The 21,102-nt window shown below is 37.7% G+C and overlaps 1 protein-coding gene across 4 annotated transcripts; it reads right to left on the reverse strand.

Moving 5' to 3' along the window:
- Positions 1–392: 392 nt before the first annotated feature.
- Positions 393–20,726, reverse strand: LOC307118179 (sodium- and chloride-dependent creatine transporter 1). Of its 4 annotated transcripts, none has more exons than XM_079803689.1 (15): positions 20,292–20,726; positions 19,926–20,026; positions 19,539–19,814; positions 14,861–14,992; positions 14,389–14,668; positions 12,604–12,736; positions 11,236–11,370; positions 9,891–9,994; positions 8,750–8,874; positions 8,480–8,592; positions 6,565–6,705; positions 6,365–6,467; positions 3,685–3,785; positions 3,429–3,599; positions 393–934 (listed from the first exon to the last, which is right to left on the reverse strand). In XM_079803689.1, exons 3-15 carry the CDS (start codon positions 19,723–19,725, stop codon positions 803–805), a joined length of 1,857 nt encoding a protein of 618 aa, XP_079659815.1. In that variant the 5' UTR covers positions 19,726–19,814; positions 19,926–20,026; positions 20,292–20,726; the 3' UTR covers positions 393–802. The 4 variants fall into 4 exon arrangements, with proteins under 4 accessions (XP_079659815.1, XP_079659816.1, XP_079659813.1 ...); XM_079803690.1 differs by having other exon boundaries at positions 19,926–20,142; positions 20,292–20,718; XM_079803687.1 differs by lacking the exon at positions 19,926–20,026 and having other exon boundaries at positions 20,292–20,723.
- Between the last annotated feature and the right edge of the window lie 376 nt (positions 20,727–21,102).

A 21,102-nucleotide genomic window follows, 5' to 3' on the forward strand; every position in this document is an offset into this window, starting at 1 on the left:
CATTATAAATGTATGTGTTTTCAGTTAAGCTAATTTAATACTTTGAATTGATCAAGAGTTCTGTAAGCCTTTTGGAAAATTATATCCCTCAAAAGTGTATAAAACATGCTAACGGTGTCAGTTCCTCTGCGAAGCCAGTTCAGTGAAGTAGTCACTGAGGCACCAACTGACTGCTCTCAGGATTTTTGGGAGGAGATTGGAGCTTTAGCTTACATTTCCATAACTGTTGATCAATGAATTACGGTCTCCAAACTTTTGAACTCTAATGTAAATATCACACAAAATGTCTTCATATATTTTAATTATGAAGTATTTTGTTTTTGAAAAACATGCTGAGATATTACTTAAATGATTTGCACGATTTTATCAAACCAAATAAATGTACACAATATCAAATTGAAAATTGTTTTTATTAATTATACCATTCTTTTCTCCATAACACTGCCGTAAGATCCCAGTGCAACGTCACTAACACATAATACTGGACAACATCAGCACACGAGGCAGATAACGGCTGTCGTGCACAAACACTCGTGATTATCTTGTGCGCCTGAGGCCTTCGTTTGAAATATAATTACAGTGAAAGAAGAGCGATGACAGTTCAACTGCACAGCCTCTGCTGTGGGTGTAGTGCTTTAGTGGATAACTGTGTTTATGGCATATGGGTGTGTAGTATGGATCTGACAACAATTCACTCCTAACAGAGGGATCACTGCTGTGTGTGTGTGTGTGTGTGTGTGTGTGGTTCTGCAGTGTAGGTGTAGGGCAGTGCTGTTTGTATCTGATCATTCTGGCCAGGATATTAAATGACACTTTCATATAACAGTGTGTTTTTATTCTCTTCTGCCTTTTGTAGAAGTCTGGCTTCATTCTCAGGTGGAAGGAACTCAAGATGATGTCTCCCCCAGATAGGTGTGGTCAGATGCTGCCAACGCTGAAAGACAGAGAATCGCACATGCTTTATATCACAATATACAATAAAAGGCCAGAGATTTATCCAACTGTTGGTGAGTTTGTGCACGCATTTGTGGATTTTGCAGTGTTGGGCAAGCTACTCTGAATATTCTACTCTCCACATTTTAACAAGAAACAATATCGAGTCCACAAAAAAACTCCACAAAGCACAACAAGCGTATCGTGAGAACACTACACACCAGGACTTTTGACTGCACTTGATACTGCTTCCAATCGTAATGCACAGACCGGTCTACAAGCCTTTAAATAAGAAGGTCATTGAGCTTATCCTGTAAAATAGCCTGTACGGCGACAGAAAATGAACAGAAAACCTGCCTAGCTTACACTACACCCAAGGTGGACCTACACTCAACAGTAGAGCGGACAAACTCTTCCTACACACACTATAAAATATGACGTCACACTCGGCGTGTATGTTTAAAAAAAACATGATTCAACATATAAATAACACTTTTTAATAGCCCACTTCAAATATTTATTACAAATAATGCTAAAAATGTAAATAAACCTACATCCCTACTTCCTGCGCCCCTGTTTTTTTTCTTTTCTTTTTTTTTTTTACAATTTTTGTGAAAATCCTGTATATATTTGTGAATCTCTTTAAATGTATTGGTGGCTCAGGAACTATTTATCTGGAAATATGCAATCATTATAACCCCATACCTTTGCTGTCACCGGGGAAAAAACAAACACGTGCTTTGTGTGGTGGTGAACATGAAAAGTAACGCACAGTCTATCTGTTCTCTTCATAAATAAATAAATGCATAATTTAGCATATAAAACCCCTATTCGCATATTTAGTCATGGGTTGATAGTGTTCCTCGTGCCATTTTACTCACAAAAAAGTAAAAACTGCAGTTTTTCGGTGTTTTAGTTAGTTTAGTGTTAGATGTATTTCGTGTAAATGTGTTTAATAAGTGTAAAGCAGTGGTCACATTTATAGCCTAAGGGTGCGTTCACACTTGTCATGTTTGGTTTGATTAAAACGAACCCCGGTGCGATTGCTCGGTTAGTGCGGTTCATTTGAACATATGTGAACGCTGCCATATGAACCCTGGAGCGAACCAAACAAGTGGACAGAGGCCGCTAAAAAGATGGGTCTCGGTCCGCTTTCAAACCAACTCTGGTGCGGTTCGATTGATATATGAACGCAACACGGACCAAAGACACGTAAACAAACCAAAACCAGGACGTGATGTCGCAAGATGAGACGCTACAAGTCAGCTGATTTGACGACGCGGAAAGATTGTTGTGTCCAAAATGAGTAGAGGGCAAATGTGGAGCAACAAGGACGTAAAGTGCCTCATCAATATATGCAGATCTTCGATTCTGCACACCGGAGGAAATCCTGGAGCTGTTTTGAATGTTTTGAACATTTTATGAGCTCTTCGTGAGTTCTCAGCTGGTAAAAATAAAACCATATGTACATGCATAAAATGATCGTGTTTAATCAGCACACAGCAGTGTTTTGAATGTTCGGTAAGCAAAATATACGTCATAAAATCCGACCAATCAGGTTGTGACCGTATCCCTATGCCTTTGGCTCGGTAACTTTAGGTTCGCAGTTAAAAAGGCCAGTGTGAACGCTGAGCAGACCAGGACTAGTATGTTTTGTTTTTTGGTTCCGGACCAAACGACAAGTGTGAACGCACCCCAAGAGAGTGACAGGGAAGAGAAGACATGATTGAATAAAGTCGTTATTTTTGTTTGTTCCTACATCTACTGACTAGCCAATAAAAATGCAACATGAAATGGCGTATTGATCAATGTGACATGGCGCTAAAAACGTAAAACTTTTTACCTCAAGCTCCATTTTCAATTTTGGTATGCCAAGTTGCCCTTTTTTTCCCTCGCCATGACCACGTCCATATTCTCTTTCGCTTCCTCCTCTTTTTTTCAGCTCACATAAAAACCCCAATTGCCAACGTGTGATTCGTCTTGCTCTGTTTACCACTAGCACATGCTGATGACGTTTATTCTTCTGTGCTAGCTTGCGTTATAGTCTAGTTGTCTTCATCGTACAGTCTAAATACGTTGTAATCAAGTTTAAAAGATCCATGCCGTACAGTATGATTTGTAATGATCTTGCTCTTAGCATTAGCCTGTGTTTTGATCCAGAGATTCTGTACTCTTTAGAGATGTGTAATAGCGCCCCCTACCATTTAATTGTGAAAACAGGGATTGCTGGAAAATTCTGTCAATGGCAGGAAAGAGTTAATAGGTTTTTAGCTTGGAAAGCTTCAGTTTCAAAGTAGCTTCCCAACACTATTTTCTAAAGGTTAGCTGAACTACTTCAAATCATGAGTAGATTTTAGCTTGACATGCTTGTTTGCATGGCAAGGGAAGTAGCAATGCAACACACACACACACACACACACACACACACACACACACACACACACACACACACACACACACACACACACACACACACACACACATCACAGTCCTACCTCCATGAGAGAGCCTTTGCAGTGCAGCAGTTTGTAGAGGACGGTGAGAGGAATGCAAAGCATGGATGAGAGAGCGAGAAACCAGCCCAGCACCTCACCCCACCACGGGTACACATACACGCCATTATACACTAATCGCTTGTAGTTGACCACATGAAACAAGAAAACACCCTGCGGAACACAGACACACACCCCTTTAATACCCCCTGAAGAATGTGAAAACCAGCGTTGAAGCATCATTGCATGTAAAACCCACCATACACACTACCGGCGTGATATAGGACCAGCACCACTTCATATATGGCAGAGGACGATAGCCGATCATACAGGCCACGTCGTCCATGAATCGATCGGCACCTTTAGGGAGAGAGAACGAGAGTGAGGTGTTGCTGGGTTAACACAAGGATTCTATGCCCTATTAACACCTATTAAGATCACGAGTAGACAAAGCTAAATACAGGTGTAAACAGGGTCTGAAACGCTTTGAGCTTGTCCACTTTCGACCACTGTCAGTGGTAGTTGAAAACACATTCGACCGGATTGCTTTCGTAGTGTAAACGCTCATGTGGTCGAATGTGTTCAAACAGCCACAAAAGACTGTCTACTCTCCGCCTACTGACCTAAAGCGTAAACATTATGGGAAGCGCACTAGCCAGACGGGATTTAAACTTTGTCAGCTGGAGACCCAAGTTTGGTTTGAAGACATAAACGTACCAAGCACAAAGTTCTCTCACCATTCCTGATTTCTAACACACACACTCACCGCGTTCAGTGTGATCTTCAGAGCAGAAACATTTACATTTATGCATTTGGCAGATGCTTTTATCCAAAGCGACTTACAACTTGGGGGTACAATAAGCGATTGGTCATGAAGAGTCGAGTGAGCGCAACAAGTGCCTGAAATACTTAGTCCGTGCACACCCAGAAACTCCGGGTGTGTTTATATGTAAACTGTGCAAGCTTATTTCCTCCATTAAATTGAAAGATGTGAAAAAGCCTATACATTTACCCGCCCATAGACCCTCCCCTCGAAGAAATCAGGACTGTGATTCAACCAGAAGTGGTTGAAAGTGGGCCAAAGAGACGGATTAAAACCAGGTGTAAATGGGAATGTGTCTCCCTCGTCTATTTGTGATCCGATCGACCACAATGGGTGTAAACAGGGCCTATATGTGCATCTGCATGCTCACCATAAATTTCCCAAGTACGACATGTTCCTGAATCAATATCCCTGTTGGCATTGGATAACATTCCTATGAACCAGGGGTTCGCAAAACTTTTTTCAGCCGAAGCCCTTTGAGATGTAAAATATTTACCCGTGATTTTAATTTTTTATATTTCAATAATTTAACGACACATTTGCATGTTCACGGCAGGGTTACATAAAACTAAAACCATAGAACATTTCTGTTACTTGAAATAAAATAAAAATATAAAAACTCATTTAGCTTTTTCAGCTAGTTGTCAATGCAACATTTCTCATTTTCATTTACAAATAAACTAACATTTAAGTAAAATTAAAATGAACACAGAGAATATAACAATACAATTTTTGAAAATATAAAAAAAAAACAGTATCTCAATGATTCTAAAAAAATACTGGTTCATGGTCGGTTAATGGTCACATGACATGCATGTAAACCACTAAAAGTATTTTATTTAGTATTTTTTTAAAGGTTTATATATATATATATATATATATATATATATATATATATATATATATATATATATATACATATTTAGAGAGAGAGAGAGCTGCACAACTTGGCCAAATAAATATATTGTGATTATTTTGTCATTGCAATTGCGATATGACTCATGTCTCAAATTGCTACTGCCGAAACATGTAGACAAAAATAATTTCTATAATAAATAAATAAAATAAACAAAGATTGTACTGCTAATGGAATAGTTACTTTTAAGGCTGTTCACACTTAAGATTCTCTCTTTACTAGAGCCAATTAACACATTGCAAGTTACAAACACTCAAGCTATTAATTTGGTAGAATATCGTTTTTTCTCACTTGGCAAATGTTAAATTAAAGAAAAATTTTGATAGACCCTTACTTTGGTCTAATTGAATGTTTCTCCTTTGTGTGGACAACTTCTGCCATTTGGTGAAATATTAGTGAAATGCTGTAAACTTATGCCCACAAAAAATTTAATTTATGTGAATGTGAGGGTAATAAATAATGCATGTTCCCAAATGCACGTTAAACTCACAGCACTTGAGGAGATCGAGTTTGTGAGAAGCAGCATTTACTGTGAACAGAGCCACTTGCAATTTGCTCATATATATCGCTATTTCAATTTTATTTTGATTAATTGCATGGCCACTTTTGTTTATTTCATTGTTACATTTGATTTAAATTAATTTATTCATTTTTTGCCTTTCTTCAACTCACAAACCCTGCTATTAATCAGATTTGAGGTTCAGGTTTGGGCGTCTCTGCTGTGGTCCAACAAGGCTTTCTGACTAGTTTAACCAAGGCCAGACTTCCTTCAACCAGCATCACAAGCTATGTTTTGCTGTTTCTACTGTTCTAAAAGCTAGACCAGGTTTGCAAATTGGTCCTGGAGGGCCACTGTCCTACAGGGTTTTACTCCAACTTGGCTCAACAAACACGCCTGGAAGTTTCTAGTATGCCTAGTAAGACCTTGATTAGCTGGTTCAGGAGTATTTAATTGGAGTTGGAGCTAAACTTTGCAGCACAGTGGCCCTCCAGGAGCAGGACTGGACACCAGACCATCATAAACCAGCGTGGACCAGCATGGAAATCCCAACAGGTCTTTTCAGCAGGGTTGAATATTTGTTAGGATTGTGTTTGTTTAGCAATGTTTTTGCAGGAACAACAAAATAAGTTGATCCAGAAACACATCCTACTCTGCAAAAAATCACAGTTACTGTGTGGACATGACTACAGATATTTTACCATACACCCAGGCCACCACCACACACTCCCAGAAGGCTTGCCAAAGCAGAGTAATCCCACTCGCAGAGTAATAGTCAAACAGCTGAAACACATACATCCCTCCCTGTACAGAGAGAGAAAGTTACATGCAGGAGATCACATAATGTGGTGATATGAATCTACTGATTTATCATATACTTCACTATGGGCGTCAGACGTACCTCGGTTACCATGGAAAGGTCGATAGTAAAACAGGCAAAGCAGCATATTGCGACAACAATTTCACGACGCAGAGAGCCTATGAATGACTTTGGGGGCAGCATGTCCATTATTCCAGTAATAAAGCCTTCAACACCAACAAACTGAGAGAGAAAGAGGGAAAACAGAAAGATTGATCAATTTTAAAAGGAAGCTGATGATCTAACCAAGAAATATGTGGGCAACAAGGACAGCTGAATGTGTCTAACCTTGTCCAACATTGTTGCTAGTCTAAGAGCTCTGAGGCTAATCTAGGGCTTTGTGTGAACATTAAGGGGCCGTTCACACAGGATGTGTTCTTGCATTCCTGTGCTATTCTTTAATGGATGCTTTACGTCCACATGCGTCACACCGAAAGAGATTAAATGGCTGGAGGTTGGCGAGTTGCTGCACAGTAGTGTTGCTTGCTAGTATGCAATTGTAGTGTATTTTTAACATGCAGTATCTGAAAACAGTACATTTAGTTCACACTTAAGTAGGGCTGTAACGATTTGACCAAAAATAAAAACCTCGATTAATTGAACATTTGACCTCGATTACGATTAATGAACGATTATTTTGCTCCTTTTTTTTTGTGCCCTCTTAAGGTTTTTGAGTAAGTTCACTGATAAGGTTTTTACTGTAAATATTTTCTACTATTAAAGGTGGAATTTTTTTTTCTAATGAAAAAGTGCATTTCTTTGTGATTTTAAGATTTTATCAGATACAGATAAATTAGCACAGTAGGCCTACATTACATTTATCTGAATGCATCATTGAGAGAGTGATTGTGTGTGAATTACTCATACCGTCTCTATTCATTATGAAGCTGTGGTTTGTACTTACTGCAAAGGTATTAAAATATATGCTATACCGGTTGAGTTTCTAAGCTGCTTTAGTGACTTTACTTTACTCACAGGACAGCGTTGACACTGCGTTTCTGCGCTCCTCTGCGCGCGATCTTCACGTGATGTGCAAGCTAGATCTGAGTGTTCGTTTGTCATAATATATCAGGCATTAGTTCAACATAATACACATCTGAGGGTCGAAACTCGCTTTAATGTTCAAACTGACAGGGCTTAAACCACATACAAATGACAAGCTTTGCGAGGACGCAGGTGAGAGGTCTGTCTTCAGGGCGCGCGCGCGCGCGTCAGACGCGACACGGCGCGGCTCTCTGTGTCACAGAAAAAAGCTGAGCACTGAACGGATAAGTTTTCCATATTGTTGTTTTTGAATAGTGCACAATCGCTTTAAATGTTGAAACTGGCAAGCCTTAAACGCATACTTGACAAACTTTATGAGCACGAAAGTGAAAGCGGCTTCGGGGCTTGCGCGCCGCCTGTGTGTGTGTGTGTGTGTGCGTGTCAGCGCGTAGGCTATAAGATCAGCAATTAACTGACCTGTATATAAACTGTGTAAAACATGCAGTTACTATAGTGATTCTGGGCATCTATAAACACAGATAACCGCTCCAGCAACTCTCTGTGTGCCTGCAAACTGCACTTGATGTGACTGACAGGGCGGAGTCACGTGGAAACCGAAATAACCGACATGGGAAAAATACGTCGGTTAGAGGTTCTGAATGTCGGTTTCGGTTATTTTTCGATTAATCGTACAGCCCTACACTTAAGTATATTCTTTTACATATATTATGTAATAATAAGTAATCATTTTAAAAGCAAGCTAAAGTGTACTTCTTTTTCACAAGGGTAAAGCTGCTATGCTGAACTTCAAATTAAAAACAAATAAAAAATGAAATGTTCTGTTTGATTCCTATAAGCACACCTCACTTTTTTTTTAAAGTGGCACAAGAAAATACATTCTGTATGAAATGAATTGTAATTTAATCAGCTTGATCGCTAGCCTACTGCCATAAATGAGTGGGCAAGGCCTCACCTGACTGTCCAATCCCAACACCAGAAGCATGAGAAAGAACAGTACCGCCCACAGTGGCGCTAAAGGCATGAGCGACACTGCTTTTGGATAGGCAATAAATGCTAAACCAGGACCTGAAGGAAAAAGAAGAAGAATCCATATGTTGACGTATAATGGTATTTGCATGGTACTCCAAATTATATTAAAGGTTACAATTGTACAAAGTTCAAAAGTCTATTATAATAGACTTAATAAACCAGAGTGTGTAATGAGGACAAAAGCATATCTCACCACTTTCTGCCACATTACTGATGTCAACGCCTTGTTCGGCCGCCATGAATCCTAGAACTGAGAAAACAACAAATCCTGCAAAAAAGCTTGTGCCACTGTTTATAAGAGCCAGAATGAATGCATCCCTACAGTGAGAGAGAGAGAGATAAATCACCATGAGATTAGCAAGTAGCAAAACACACAACGCACAAGGTTAAACTGTCTGGATTCTGAACTCATGCAACCTCTGATCTCTGATCTGATCACATGCATGCAAATATTCACGCACTACTGTCCCACAGGGATGCTGCGGGATTATGAAGCCGTAAAGAAAAAACACTCAAACGTTGTTTTTGGCAGAGAGGCCTTTGTGTCATTGCTGTGTTTATATACAGACAAGAGAACAATAAACCTTCCTCTGTACAACACAAAACTACACATGCAGTGGGGACCAAAAGTCTAGACCTTTATTATATCCTGATTATATCATTTACAGAGAAAATATAATCATTTACAGTCAAACACACAATTACTCAATTCAATTGCTTCACTGTGGAATTTTTCATTCATGCTATATTATATATATTATATTATACTATTACATATTAGGAAAGATAAATTGAGCAATCTTGTCAAAATCATAAATAGCAAAATCAATTGAATTGCTTCACTGTGAAATTTTCATTTATTAATGTTATATATCATATTATACTATATTATATATTAGAAAAATTCAAATGAATGGCATACTCTTGTTAAAAATCATATTTACAAAAACATATTAGGCTCATATTTATTTACACTGTTAATGTCCATCAATACACTATGCAGAGCAATCGAAATCCACATGAATCTACTCTTATACAGTATAATGATCACAAATTTTAAATATAGCATTATGAACAGTGTGTGTACAGGTTTGGCTATACTTGTGAGGGCCAAATATCCTCACTTATATAATGAAATATTATGACGGGCTGACTAGTGTGGACATTTTACTGGTCATCACTAGTTAAAAAGGCGTATAAATAGGCAAAAACATGTTTTTATTTAATGTAGTGTTTCTGTGATGGGTAGGTTTAGGGGTAGGGTTAGCGTAAGGGGATAGTAATGTACAGTTTGTACCGTATAAAAATCATTATGTGTGTGATATTTTGCTTACTGGTAGCAGTTGTTGTTGAATCGGTTGTAGCTCCCAAGGGCCGTCAGGGCCCCCAGACCGATAGCATAAGAAAAGAAGATCTGTGTGGCAGCGTCAGTCCATACCTGCCATCATAATCATCACGACAACAAGAATTATATAACCATGGCACTTGGCTCTAGTTATTGCTTTTAACATTCAGTGCACGGGTTAATCTTTGCTTACAGCTGAAAAAAATATCTAAAAATACCTCAGCAGCATTTTAAATGTATTCTTCTATTACTTTCAGAGCTTATTTCAGTTTCAAAATAGTAACTGTTTGCTACTCTAGAATGCACAAGCACATTTTATGTGACCAGTAAGAAATATCAATTTATAGTTTTCAAATTCAGCAATTAAAGCTGACATTGTTGTCTTTAATAGCTGAAATTGAAATATGATATTGACAGCAGGGTTATTATAGTTAACTAAAACCAAAACCATAAAAAATGTATTAATAGTTAGTAAGGTAGTTGTTAAGTTTAGGTATTGGGTAGGATTAAAGGGATTGTTCACCCAAAAATGAAAATTCTGTCATCATTTATTCACCCTCAAGATGTTCCAAACCTGTATGAGTTTCTTTGTTCTGCTGAGCACAAAAGATATTTAGAAGAATGTGTGTAACAAAGCAGAGAGAGCAACCATTGACTACCATAGTATTTTTTCCCCTACTATGGTAGTCAATGGTTGCTCTCTCTGTTTTGTTACACACATTCTTCTAAATATCTTCTTTTGTGCTCAGCAGAACAAAGAAACTTTTGGGGGAACTATCCCTTTAAGGGATGTAGAATATGATCATGCAGAATGAGGCATTAATATGTGCTTTATAAGTACTAATAAACAGACAATATGTAACCTAGTAATATGCATGATAATAAGCAACTAGTTAATAGCGAGAATTGGACCCTAAACTAAAGAATTACCAACAAAAACAACTAGTTGCCCAGGCAAGATTTCTCATTTTCATTAACTAAAACTAAAACAGAAATACAAATGTATAAAAACTATATAGACATAAAAAACTAATACAAATAATACAAAAACATACACAAAATTGCTAAAACTTTAACTAGAATTAAAATATTGATAAAAACGATAATAGTATTTCAATGACACTAAAATATCACTGATTGACAGACAATGATCTTGAGTCACTATTTATATGGGCCAAAGCAAGTCTTTAAAATCCCCATCTCTATGCTGTTCTGATCAAATATTACATTATAATTTTAGTTATGAAATGTGGAATTGTCTGGATATTTGCAAGACTTGCCACAGAATCACACACGCACATATAAAAGCAAAACGCGTGCGGACAGCCTCTCACCTGTGCCTCGGAGAGTTTGCTCCAGTCTGGTTTCAGGTAGTAAATAATGCCATTAAGAGCTCCTGGCAGTGAGACGCCATGAACAAACAAGACCACCAAGACCAGATATGGGAACACAGCTGTGAAATATACAACCTGCACACACATACAGACACATTACTGTACTGCACTATTATTTTTCCACCTAACGGTAAAACCACTGTCCCTTCTGAAACGAGGTATTTCTGATTTAAGAAACAAAACCTTTTCTCTGACAGTCAAGCACAGGAAGAAAAACACTGCACGCACACATCCGCTGGGAGAGCTAATAATCAGCTTACACCCGGACAGTGCTCTGATCTACTCTCTCATGTTCGCAACATTCATAATGGTTTGACTAATGTGTGTGTGTGTGTGTGTGTGTGTGTGTGTGTGTGTGTGTGTGTGTGTTTGTGTGTGAGTGTGTGTGTGTGTACAGTAAGGGATAATGTACAGTCAGCCAATCATTATCACAGATAAATATAAATAAACCCAATCAGGACCTTGACACGAAGCAGATAATGACCATCTGACTGTACATTATCCCACTTATTACACATCTAGTTACCAAATAGATACATGAAATATTGATTTGAGTACTTGTAATTTAGCTACAAACTTCCAATACGAACAACCATTACAACGTACAAAACAATCAACAAGGGAAATGATGCAACAACAATAGTAAAATATTAATTTGAATATATTTATATATAGTCCCATTCAAAATTGTACATTTTTAAAATGTTTTATGCTCACCAAGGCTGCATTTATCTGATCAAAAGTACAGCAAAAACAGTGAAACTGTGAGATATTATTACAATGTAAAAGAACTGTTTTCTATTGTAATATGTTTTAAAATGTAATTTATTCTGTGATCAAAGCTGTATTTTCAGCATCATTACTCCAGTCTTCAGTGTCACATGATCCTACAGAAATCATTCTGATTTATGATTTGATGCTCAAGAAACATTTCTGATTATTGTCAATGTTGAAAACAGTTGTGCTGCTTCATATATCTGTGGATACTTTTTTAAGATTCTTTGATGAACAGAAACGTCAAAAGAACAGCATTTATTTAAAATATAAATCTTTTGTAACATTATACATGTCTTTACTGTCACTTTTGATCAATTTAATGCCTCCTTGCAGAATAAAAGTTTTATTTTATTTTATTATATATATTTTTTTAAGTATTAATTTCTTTCAAAAATATAAAAGTCCTACTGACCCCAAGCTTTTGAATGGTATACACTGTGTTTCTCACAGTGACACACAGTTTTCTTTCGACATGTTAGGTTTCTTTTTCTACGCTTCTAGCCATCATCTTTTACAAACATATATTTGTACCTTTCCAGCAGATTTAACACCCTTCCAGATGCAGAAGTAGACGATGACCCACGTAGCAAATAGGCACAAGACCAAGTAACCGCTGATGTCACCCACTTCATCCAAACCACCAGACAGACGTAGTACTTTACGCCTGGTCAAGAAAGAAACATTTGAAAAGCTTTGAGAGACCATGTTATATTGTAAATGTAATCACAGCTAAAGAGCGCACAGCCACTAACAATATAGCTAGGCCTTGTTGCATTTGCAAATGGTTCATTAATACATAATAAAAATACATTTTAAAAATGATTATTTATATAATTATGGAAATGAAGTGCAGTGAAATACGAGTAGGTGAACAGGGTAGGGTTGCACCAGTCGTTCGTAAGTTCCTTCTTATATTGGAACGTAAAGTCCACACTAGAGGCTTAGTAACTACTAGCTACTTTTTTCGGTTGCACCATTTGTTCTTAAGGCACAACGTAGCTAGTAGGTCGTAAGCTCTCCGTAAAGTAATGCGAAGTTGCATAATATGACGTTTACCCTCAATGATAATAATAGCCATCAAATACGTGAGCAGAAGTTGAAATGCCATGAATTTCAGTTTATACTTCATTCTAACTACTTTTGCCTCAGTAACTAACGGTAAAATATACGTTTCATTAAATACGATACTTAATCATGAATAACATAATCAAAGTTTTTATATGTAAATAACATTTAGAAACTGTATTTGAAATTAAATGAATAAGGATCAATAAATAAATACTGATACAAAAACAATAAATAAAAAATTACATTCATTGATTATGACTGATTTTATTTGACATGCACAACACGGACTGACGGGACAGATGCACACATCGGTGCGCTGTTTAGGACGGGCTCATGTTGAAGAGCCGCTAACAAAGTAATCTTTTCACATAATGTTTTCTCTCTTAAAATGTGAGCGAGTGTAAATGTCAGGATCATCATATATGTCTAAAGAATTGAAGTCTGTCGTGTGTAAAACAAAAACGTATTGATGCAGTTCAGTCAGTCTGCTATATTAATCCAACCGTTACTCCTGATCGGAGGCTTCTGTAAATATTTCGTTTATACGTAGAGTTAGGCTTAAGTTTAATGGTGCAACGCAAAAATATTTAGTAGTGTGTAAGTTGTAACTTAGTGCCCATTTACGTCAAAACTAGGCTAAGTGGTACAGCTGGTGCAACCGGCCCCAGGTGTTTTGCATCATAACTTTTACTGTATCTGTTTTATTACTACAGCTGGAATCATTATTCATTTTTTTCCGTCATCATTTACTCGCCCTCAAGTTGTTCCCAACCTGTATGAGTTTCTTTCTTCTGCTGAGCATAAAAGAAGAGATTTTGAAGAATGTCAGTAACCAATCAGTTGATGGACCCCATTGACTTCCATTATATTTCTCCATTCTCTGGAAGTCAATGGGGCTCATCGACTGTTTGGTTAACAAAATTCTTGAAAATATCCTCTTCTGTGCACAGCAGAAGAAAGAAACTTATACAGGTTTGGAACAACTTGAGGGTGAGTAAATGATAACCAAATTTTCCTTTTTGGGTGAACAATCCCTTTAGTAGCTTTACCCACACAGCAACAAAGTGTCTGCCCAGATTCGGCCCACATCTGGTACGCGTTGAATCCACATGAACCAGATGTGGCCTGGATCTGGGCCGACACTTTGTTGCTGTCTGGGCTTTAATCTGATGGCACAACACTTTCACAAATGTCTCGTCAAATCTGTGCCAGGGCCAAATCAGATTTGAAAACATTTAAAAGACTTACTCCCAGAATTCCATAACCGATGATCGCAAACCCGTGGGCTCCAGGCAGCTGGCACTGTGGTTGAGGGAGGAGACGTTAAGAGAGGAAGGGGACAGTGACTGATTGAAACACACCCGGCTGAAGTTGGTGGTGCAGTTGACTGTGTTCCACTCGTGTCCACACGTGGCCCACGGCAGAGGGGAAGTGAAGGAGTGGGCCAGAAAGTACAGGCCCCATACCAGAACCATGATGTAGTAGGTGTTGCAGAAGAACACAATCACCATTGATGCCAGACCAAGCCCTAGAGGAAAGAAAGATACTGACCCTACTCCAATACATGCTATGTCTCACGTTGGACAACATTAAAAGCCAGACAGATCAATATTCAGTTTTGCCATTAAGAATTAAAGACAGGACTAGGTATGGATCTGTTTGTGGCTGTTGTAAAGGTCAGGGTGTGTATAAATACGTCTGGCTGTTAATAATACTCCACCTTTAAAAAGAGGCGCGATGTTCCATGTGGCGACCCCACCCTGTTTCATGAACTGACCCAGTGCGATCTCCAGGAAGAACACTGGAATACCCCCAAAGAACACCATCAGAATGTAGGGGATCAGAAACACACCTGCAACGCACATGAAAGGACCAAATATTCAAAAGGCAAACAGGAAAAAATGTAAATGATACGGTAAGGGCATGACAGAAGTACACTTTGGCATACTTTTAAAAAGAGTACTTATTAGAGAAATAATACACTTCAAAATAAACGGAAAAAAAGGTATGCTTGAGTATTATAGGGTAGCACATCACATTCTCTTTTTGGTTCATTTAGATGTCTTTGGTCTGTGTTGTGTTCATATTTCTGTGGAACCGCACCAGATTTAGAAGCAGACCACTTGTTTGGTGCACACCAGGGTTCAGATGGGCAGCGTTCATACTTATTCAAATGAACCGCATTAAAAGAGCAATCTCACCAGGGTTCGTTTTAATCAAACCAAACCTGCCAACACCCTAAGCATGTGGTGACACTTTATTTAAGGTGACAGTGTAATTACTAATTGCACAAATACGTACTAATCAACTCTTTCCCTGCCAATTTGTGAGAAAACGCCAAACACTGACTTTTTTCAGGGTTTCCGTGTTTTCATTGTTATACGGTAGGGGACGCTATGACACATCTTAGGAAAGAGAACAGAATCTCTGGATCAAAACACATGCGAAGAAGATGCAGAAACAAGTGATAGCATATGTAATCATATTTATATGCAAAATAACGCGATCACTAACATTAAACAGCATATAAATCAAAACTGCCTAATGTTACTGAATTAAATAGGACTGTTCTATAGGACTGTGAAGCTTTGGGGGTGTTGATGGACTTGATCTACTCCATCTGTGTTTTGATCATCATTCTGAATCAGATCTGGATGTAGTCTTTGACAAAAATGTGATTTTCTCAGCTTTTTGCTCAAAATGTTGCTTCAAATGTTAATTAAAAAAAAGCATGAAGCTAGAATAAAACTTTTTTTTTTTTTAAAGCAGAGGGTCTGTTCTTTCTTTTGATATATGCATGTTCAGATATTCATACAACAAAATATTCTTGGGGCCATGAACATTCTGTGGAAATGATCAAAAACGCTGGGGGTGGCTGGCGGGGAAAGTACTTACTATAGGGGTTAATGTTAGGGTTTGGCTTAGGGTTAGTTACTTGTAATTATGTACACTTTCCTGTTATAACTATAGTAAGTAACGTGTAACTACACCTTAAAATAAAGTGTTACCAAGTGTGCAGAAACATAGCCGTGACAGTGTACTCTCTTTAAGTACTTTTCTTTAATTAAAGCAGCAGTCCACAACTGTTCAAAATTAACCAAATGTATATAATGAGTGAGAACATCATGAATCAATTTTCCAAACCGTGTTTTTGTCTTATCCTGAATCACTACAGTTCACTATTATAAGTGTTCATATTCAGACTATTTTAGACCGGTCTATATATAATATATAATATATATATATATATATATATATATATATATATATATATATATATATATATATAATATATATATATATATATATATATATATATATATATATATATATATATATATATATATATATATATATATATATATATATATATATATATATGCGTGTGTGTGTGTGTGTGTGTGTAAGTTTTGATGTACACACCAAGTTCATATTAAATACAATTAAGCGCACTTCTTTTTCACAAGGGTAACAATGTTTGTAGCCCAAAAAGTTAGTTTACCCAAAAAGGATTAGAGCGAATTCAACCCAAGCGCTCTTTGGTGACGTGGATGATTACGTTACTGTTGATCATCTGTCCATCATCGTATAAAGTCCGCCCTGACAATCTGATTGGTCTGAACAGCTCCTGTTCGAGCATAGTTGCTCCACAACGGATCAAGTCCAGACCAAACTTCCCAACCTCAAATGTTGTGGGCGGGGCTAAGTTCGGCTGGCATCCAGGCTACTTTTTTTTGTGCGTTCATGTTTAGAATGACATAAAATGTTTAGTATATGATGACAGAATTGACATTTTTGGCTATACTATCCCTTTAAGAAAACTCTTCAAATGTATTCTTTGTGTATGTAAAAGAGAGAGAGAGAGTAAGTTAGATTAGGTCTCCCTTGCAAATCATGTTGTTTACAGACAGATAAAGAATCCAGAGGTTTAGTATCAACTCTATAGACACAACTGACACTGTTCTTGAGATGGCGTCTGAATCGTATGACTTATTGACATGTGTAGCAACTCACAACGTAATAACTGCACATAATGCAATAAGTTTTGCATTATTATTGTAATACAATTTTCATAATGTAATACAAAAATGTACATTATGAGGAAATTATTACAGTATAAACTCACTAACAAACATGTCATGTTTTCATTATTGTAATAGCATTTAAAACATAAAAAATATAAGTATTCCCTTACAGTACATTTTTAAAAATCTAAAGCCAATCTTTAACTACATGCAAAATGCAACAGATTTAAATATTGGTGCTATTATTTGTATTATTTAACAACGCATTGCTATTTCTTTAAAGTACTCTCAATCTTAACCTGCCTATAAAATCCACCAGATTACTGATTACTAGTTTAAAGGTGCAAAAGTTCTGATTTTATTTATTTATCTGGATTTAGATTTGTCCAAATGTACTGTAAATACAATACCAATACCAATGCTTTATGCTAAATAATCATATAATAATAATAATTGCATGAATATTTAAATTTAGAATTTTTAAGACTGCAATAATGAAAATATGACATGTTTTTGGTGAGTTTATAATTTAATAATTTTCTCATACTGTAAAAATTGTTATTACAATTACATTTTATATTGAAAATAAGTCATTTTGGGACTTTTGTGATCAGTGACATCATTTATGAAATTGGCAACTAAAAAGTTAAAATCCTGAATAAAAAAAACTTTTGTAGTTTTGATCAGGACTGAGGTTGATTAATAGATTTATGCAAAAAAAAAAAAAAAATGTTTTTATATCTGATACATTTTTTCCGGCAGTTTAATTTAGTGGCTGTTTTCAGCCACGAGGGTAACGAAAGGGTAGTGAATTTGCCCACAGTGCAAGTTGAGTTTGTGAAAATTTTCAACGCATTTTCCCAAAATATGTGTAAAAACAAGATTTGTCACCAAAAATCATTCCATTTGCTGAAACTCAGAGAAAGTTGTGGCCAAATTAAGACTCAAAAGCAACCCATAGTGGATGAAAACGTCCAAAAGGACACATAAGGGTTAACTAATGTTAACAAAGATTAAAGGGTTAGTTCACCCAAAAATGAAAATTCTGTCATTAATTACTTATCCTCATGTAGTTGGACACCCGTAAGACCTCCGTTCATCTTCAGAACACAAATGAAGATATTTTTGTGGAAATCTGATGGCTCTGAAAGGCCTCCATTGGCACAATGGCACTTTACACTCTCAAGACCCTTAAAAGGTACTAAAGACGTCGTTACAAAGTCCATCTCACTACAGTGGTTCTACAATAACTTTATGAAGTGACGAGAATAGTTTTTGTGCGCAAAAAAACCCTAAATAACGACTTATATAGTGATGACGATTTCAAAACACGGCCTCATGAAGCTTCGAAGCGTTATGAATCAGTGAGTCGAATGAGCAGTTTGAATCGCCAAATTTCAGCAGTTTGGCGGTTTGACACGCGATCCAAATCATCATTCGACTCACTGATTCATAACGCTTCGAAGCTTCATGAGGCCGTGTTTTGAAATCGTCATCACTATATAAGTCGTTATTTAGGGTTTTTTTGCGCACAAAAACTATTCTCGCCGATTCATAAAGTTATTGTAGAACCACTGTAGTGAGATGGACTTTGTAACGACGTCTTTAGTACCTTTTAAGGGTCTTGAGAGTGTAAAGTGCCATTGTGCCAATGGAGGCCTTTCAGAGCATCAGATTTACACTAAAATATCTTCATTTGTGTTCTGAAGATGAACGGAGGTCTGACGGGTGTCGAACGACATGAGGGTAAGTAATTAATGACATAATTTACATTTTTGGGTGAACTAACCCTTTAACTAATGCTGAACAGAGCTGTTGTTCATGGTTAGTTCATGTTAACTAATGCAAACTAATACAACCATATTGTAAAGTGTTACCTAATAATGTAATACTTCTTACATTATGTGCATTTATTACATTATGAGTTGCTACAACATGCTTCGGCTGGCACGAAAAACAGAGAGTCAATGGGAAACAAAAAAAGCTGATAACTCTAAGCGGCGTCCATCACCTCTTCATACGTCAGAAGAGCAGCGCAGACGGTTAAAGTTACCAGAGAGCGAGAAGAGAACAAAGAACAGAGTGTCACTTCTTCAACCTTTGATAAACTCAGGCCATGAATATCAGACAGCCATTGTCCTTCCTCCTTCTTCCTGTCTCCCGTTTATTTTTCTCAGCGCTTCGACCTTCTAACTTATCTCTACCGGCAGATACTTCATTACATTTCAGAGGTTTTAGTCTATTAGTGTTAAGAGTGTGCAACGATAGACGGTTTTTAATGGGGGTTTTTTAACTGAGGGTCACTGACTGAGTGTAGCGATGAAAATGTGGTCTGGAGACTTTAAGACATGATCATGTGTGTGAGTATCTCACCTCCTCCGTTCTTATAACAGAGGTAAGGGAATCTCCAGACGTTTCCAAGACCAACTGCAAATCCAACACAAGACATGATAAAGTCCATTTGTCTGCTCCATGTTTGTCGATCTGAATGCCCCAGTTCTATCGTGGGGTCGCCTGTATCCGCCAAACCCACACGAACACTGGGCTCAGCATCAGACATCTCCGTATTGGACCCCTCAGTCTCTGACACCAAAGGACGGGCGACTTCTGCTTCCTCCTGAGATTCATCCTCGCACGTGCCTCCATCATCTGAGAGAGAGAGATGGACATGAGTTTGTGAATGTTTGACCCTTTTTTGCTTTAATGACAGCAGAATTTGAGCTGTATATACATGTGTATATAATGCAAATGCACCCATACAGCATTGAGGGTTTGATTGACTGCTGTGTTCCTATGACATCAATGGCAGTTTTATGCATGTCAGAGATGCAGTTGAATCCAGATTGGGGCGGATTGAAGGACTGTGGTTTGCGAGAGAGAGCATGTGTAAGGAAGAAAGTGAAAGAGAGACACTTGATACAGGTAAATACATGAAGAGCCCAGATCCGGATCCTGTTCAGACACACGGAGAGTCCGTCTAATGGAAAGATACATTACACCAAACAGCATTCTGGTTGCTTTCGATATCATTGTATAGATTACATTTTACGTCAAAGCCCTTAAAATGTTATCAAATGTATTCTTATTAACAAACAGGCATACATAAACATATAAAATCATTCTTACTGGAGAAATGCTCTTCTGGAGACATGCCGCGCTCTGGCCAGCAGGAGCGTCGCGCGCCCGAGAATTTACAAATAACGGTTCCTTAACGTTTTTATGTATTTGTTTACTTTCGATTCGCGTTGTTCAGTGCTTTTCCGTGGGGTTGCTGTCTGACTATTAATATAAAATTGATCTTCAGCAGAAGGTTTATAAGATTGAGCTCCAATTTGTAATAATTGACGTGCGTCGAAGGCAGACGAGGAATAAGAGGGTCTCAAAAGCAGTCGACAAAGCACTTGAAGGTCAGCCTGAAGAATCGCATGGATGTCGGTTTAACGAGAATGATAGTAAGTCTTAAGGAATCTCCCGGTTTGGTGAAGCAGTATAACTGGAAAGCAGGTGTGATGTCGGCGCCCGTCTCGCGTTGGATATTAACGTTACACTGATCAGAGCATCAGCGGCGCTATCTCTGCTCGCAGCTTCCCGGCTCGGTGCGGCGCTATGATTGGCTGACGAACATGCACTCGTCTGTGATTGGCTGATGTCCGATGACGTCACACAAACGCGTACCTGACTAGAGACGCGTCCTGAATGGATTTTACTTTACTTTGGGAAAATGTTTTGTTTTGGAATTGTTAGTGGGGGGGAAACGAGCATTTATACGAACACAAAATATACTTATTTAATCTTTTCATTTGTTAACGACATTTTATATTGATAAATGTACATTTTCAGGTGAGAAACCACTTGTTTATGTTTTGTACAGCATTAGAGTTAGCACAAGAAGGCTGACCTATACTGGGGTGCGTTTCCCAAAACCATAGTTGCTAAC

The sequence above is a fragment of the Gobio gobio genome (assembly GCF_949357685.1).
Source record: "Gobio gobio genome assembly, chromosome: 21".
Lineage (NCBI taxonomy): Eukaryota > Metazoa > Chordata > Actinopteri > Cypriniformes > Gobionidae > Gobio > Gobio gobio.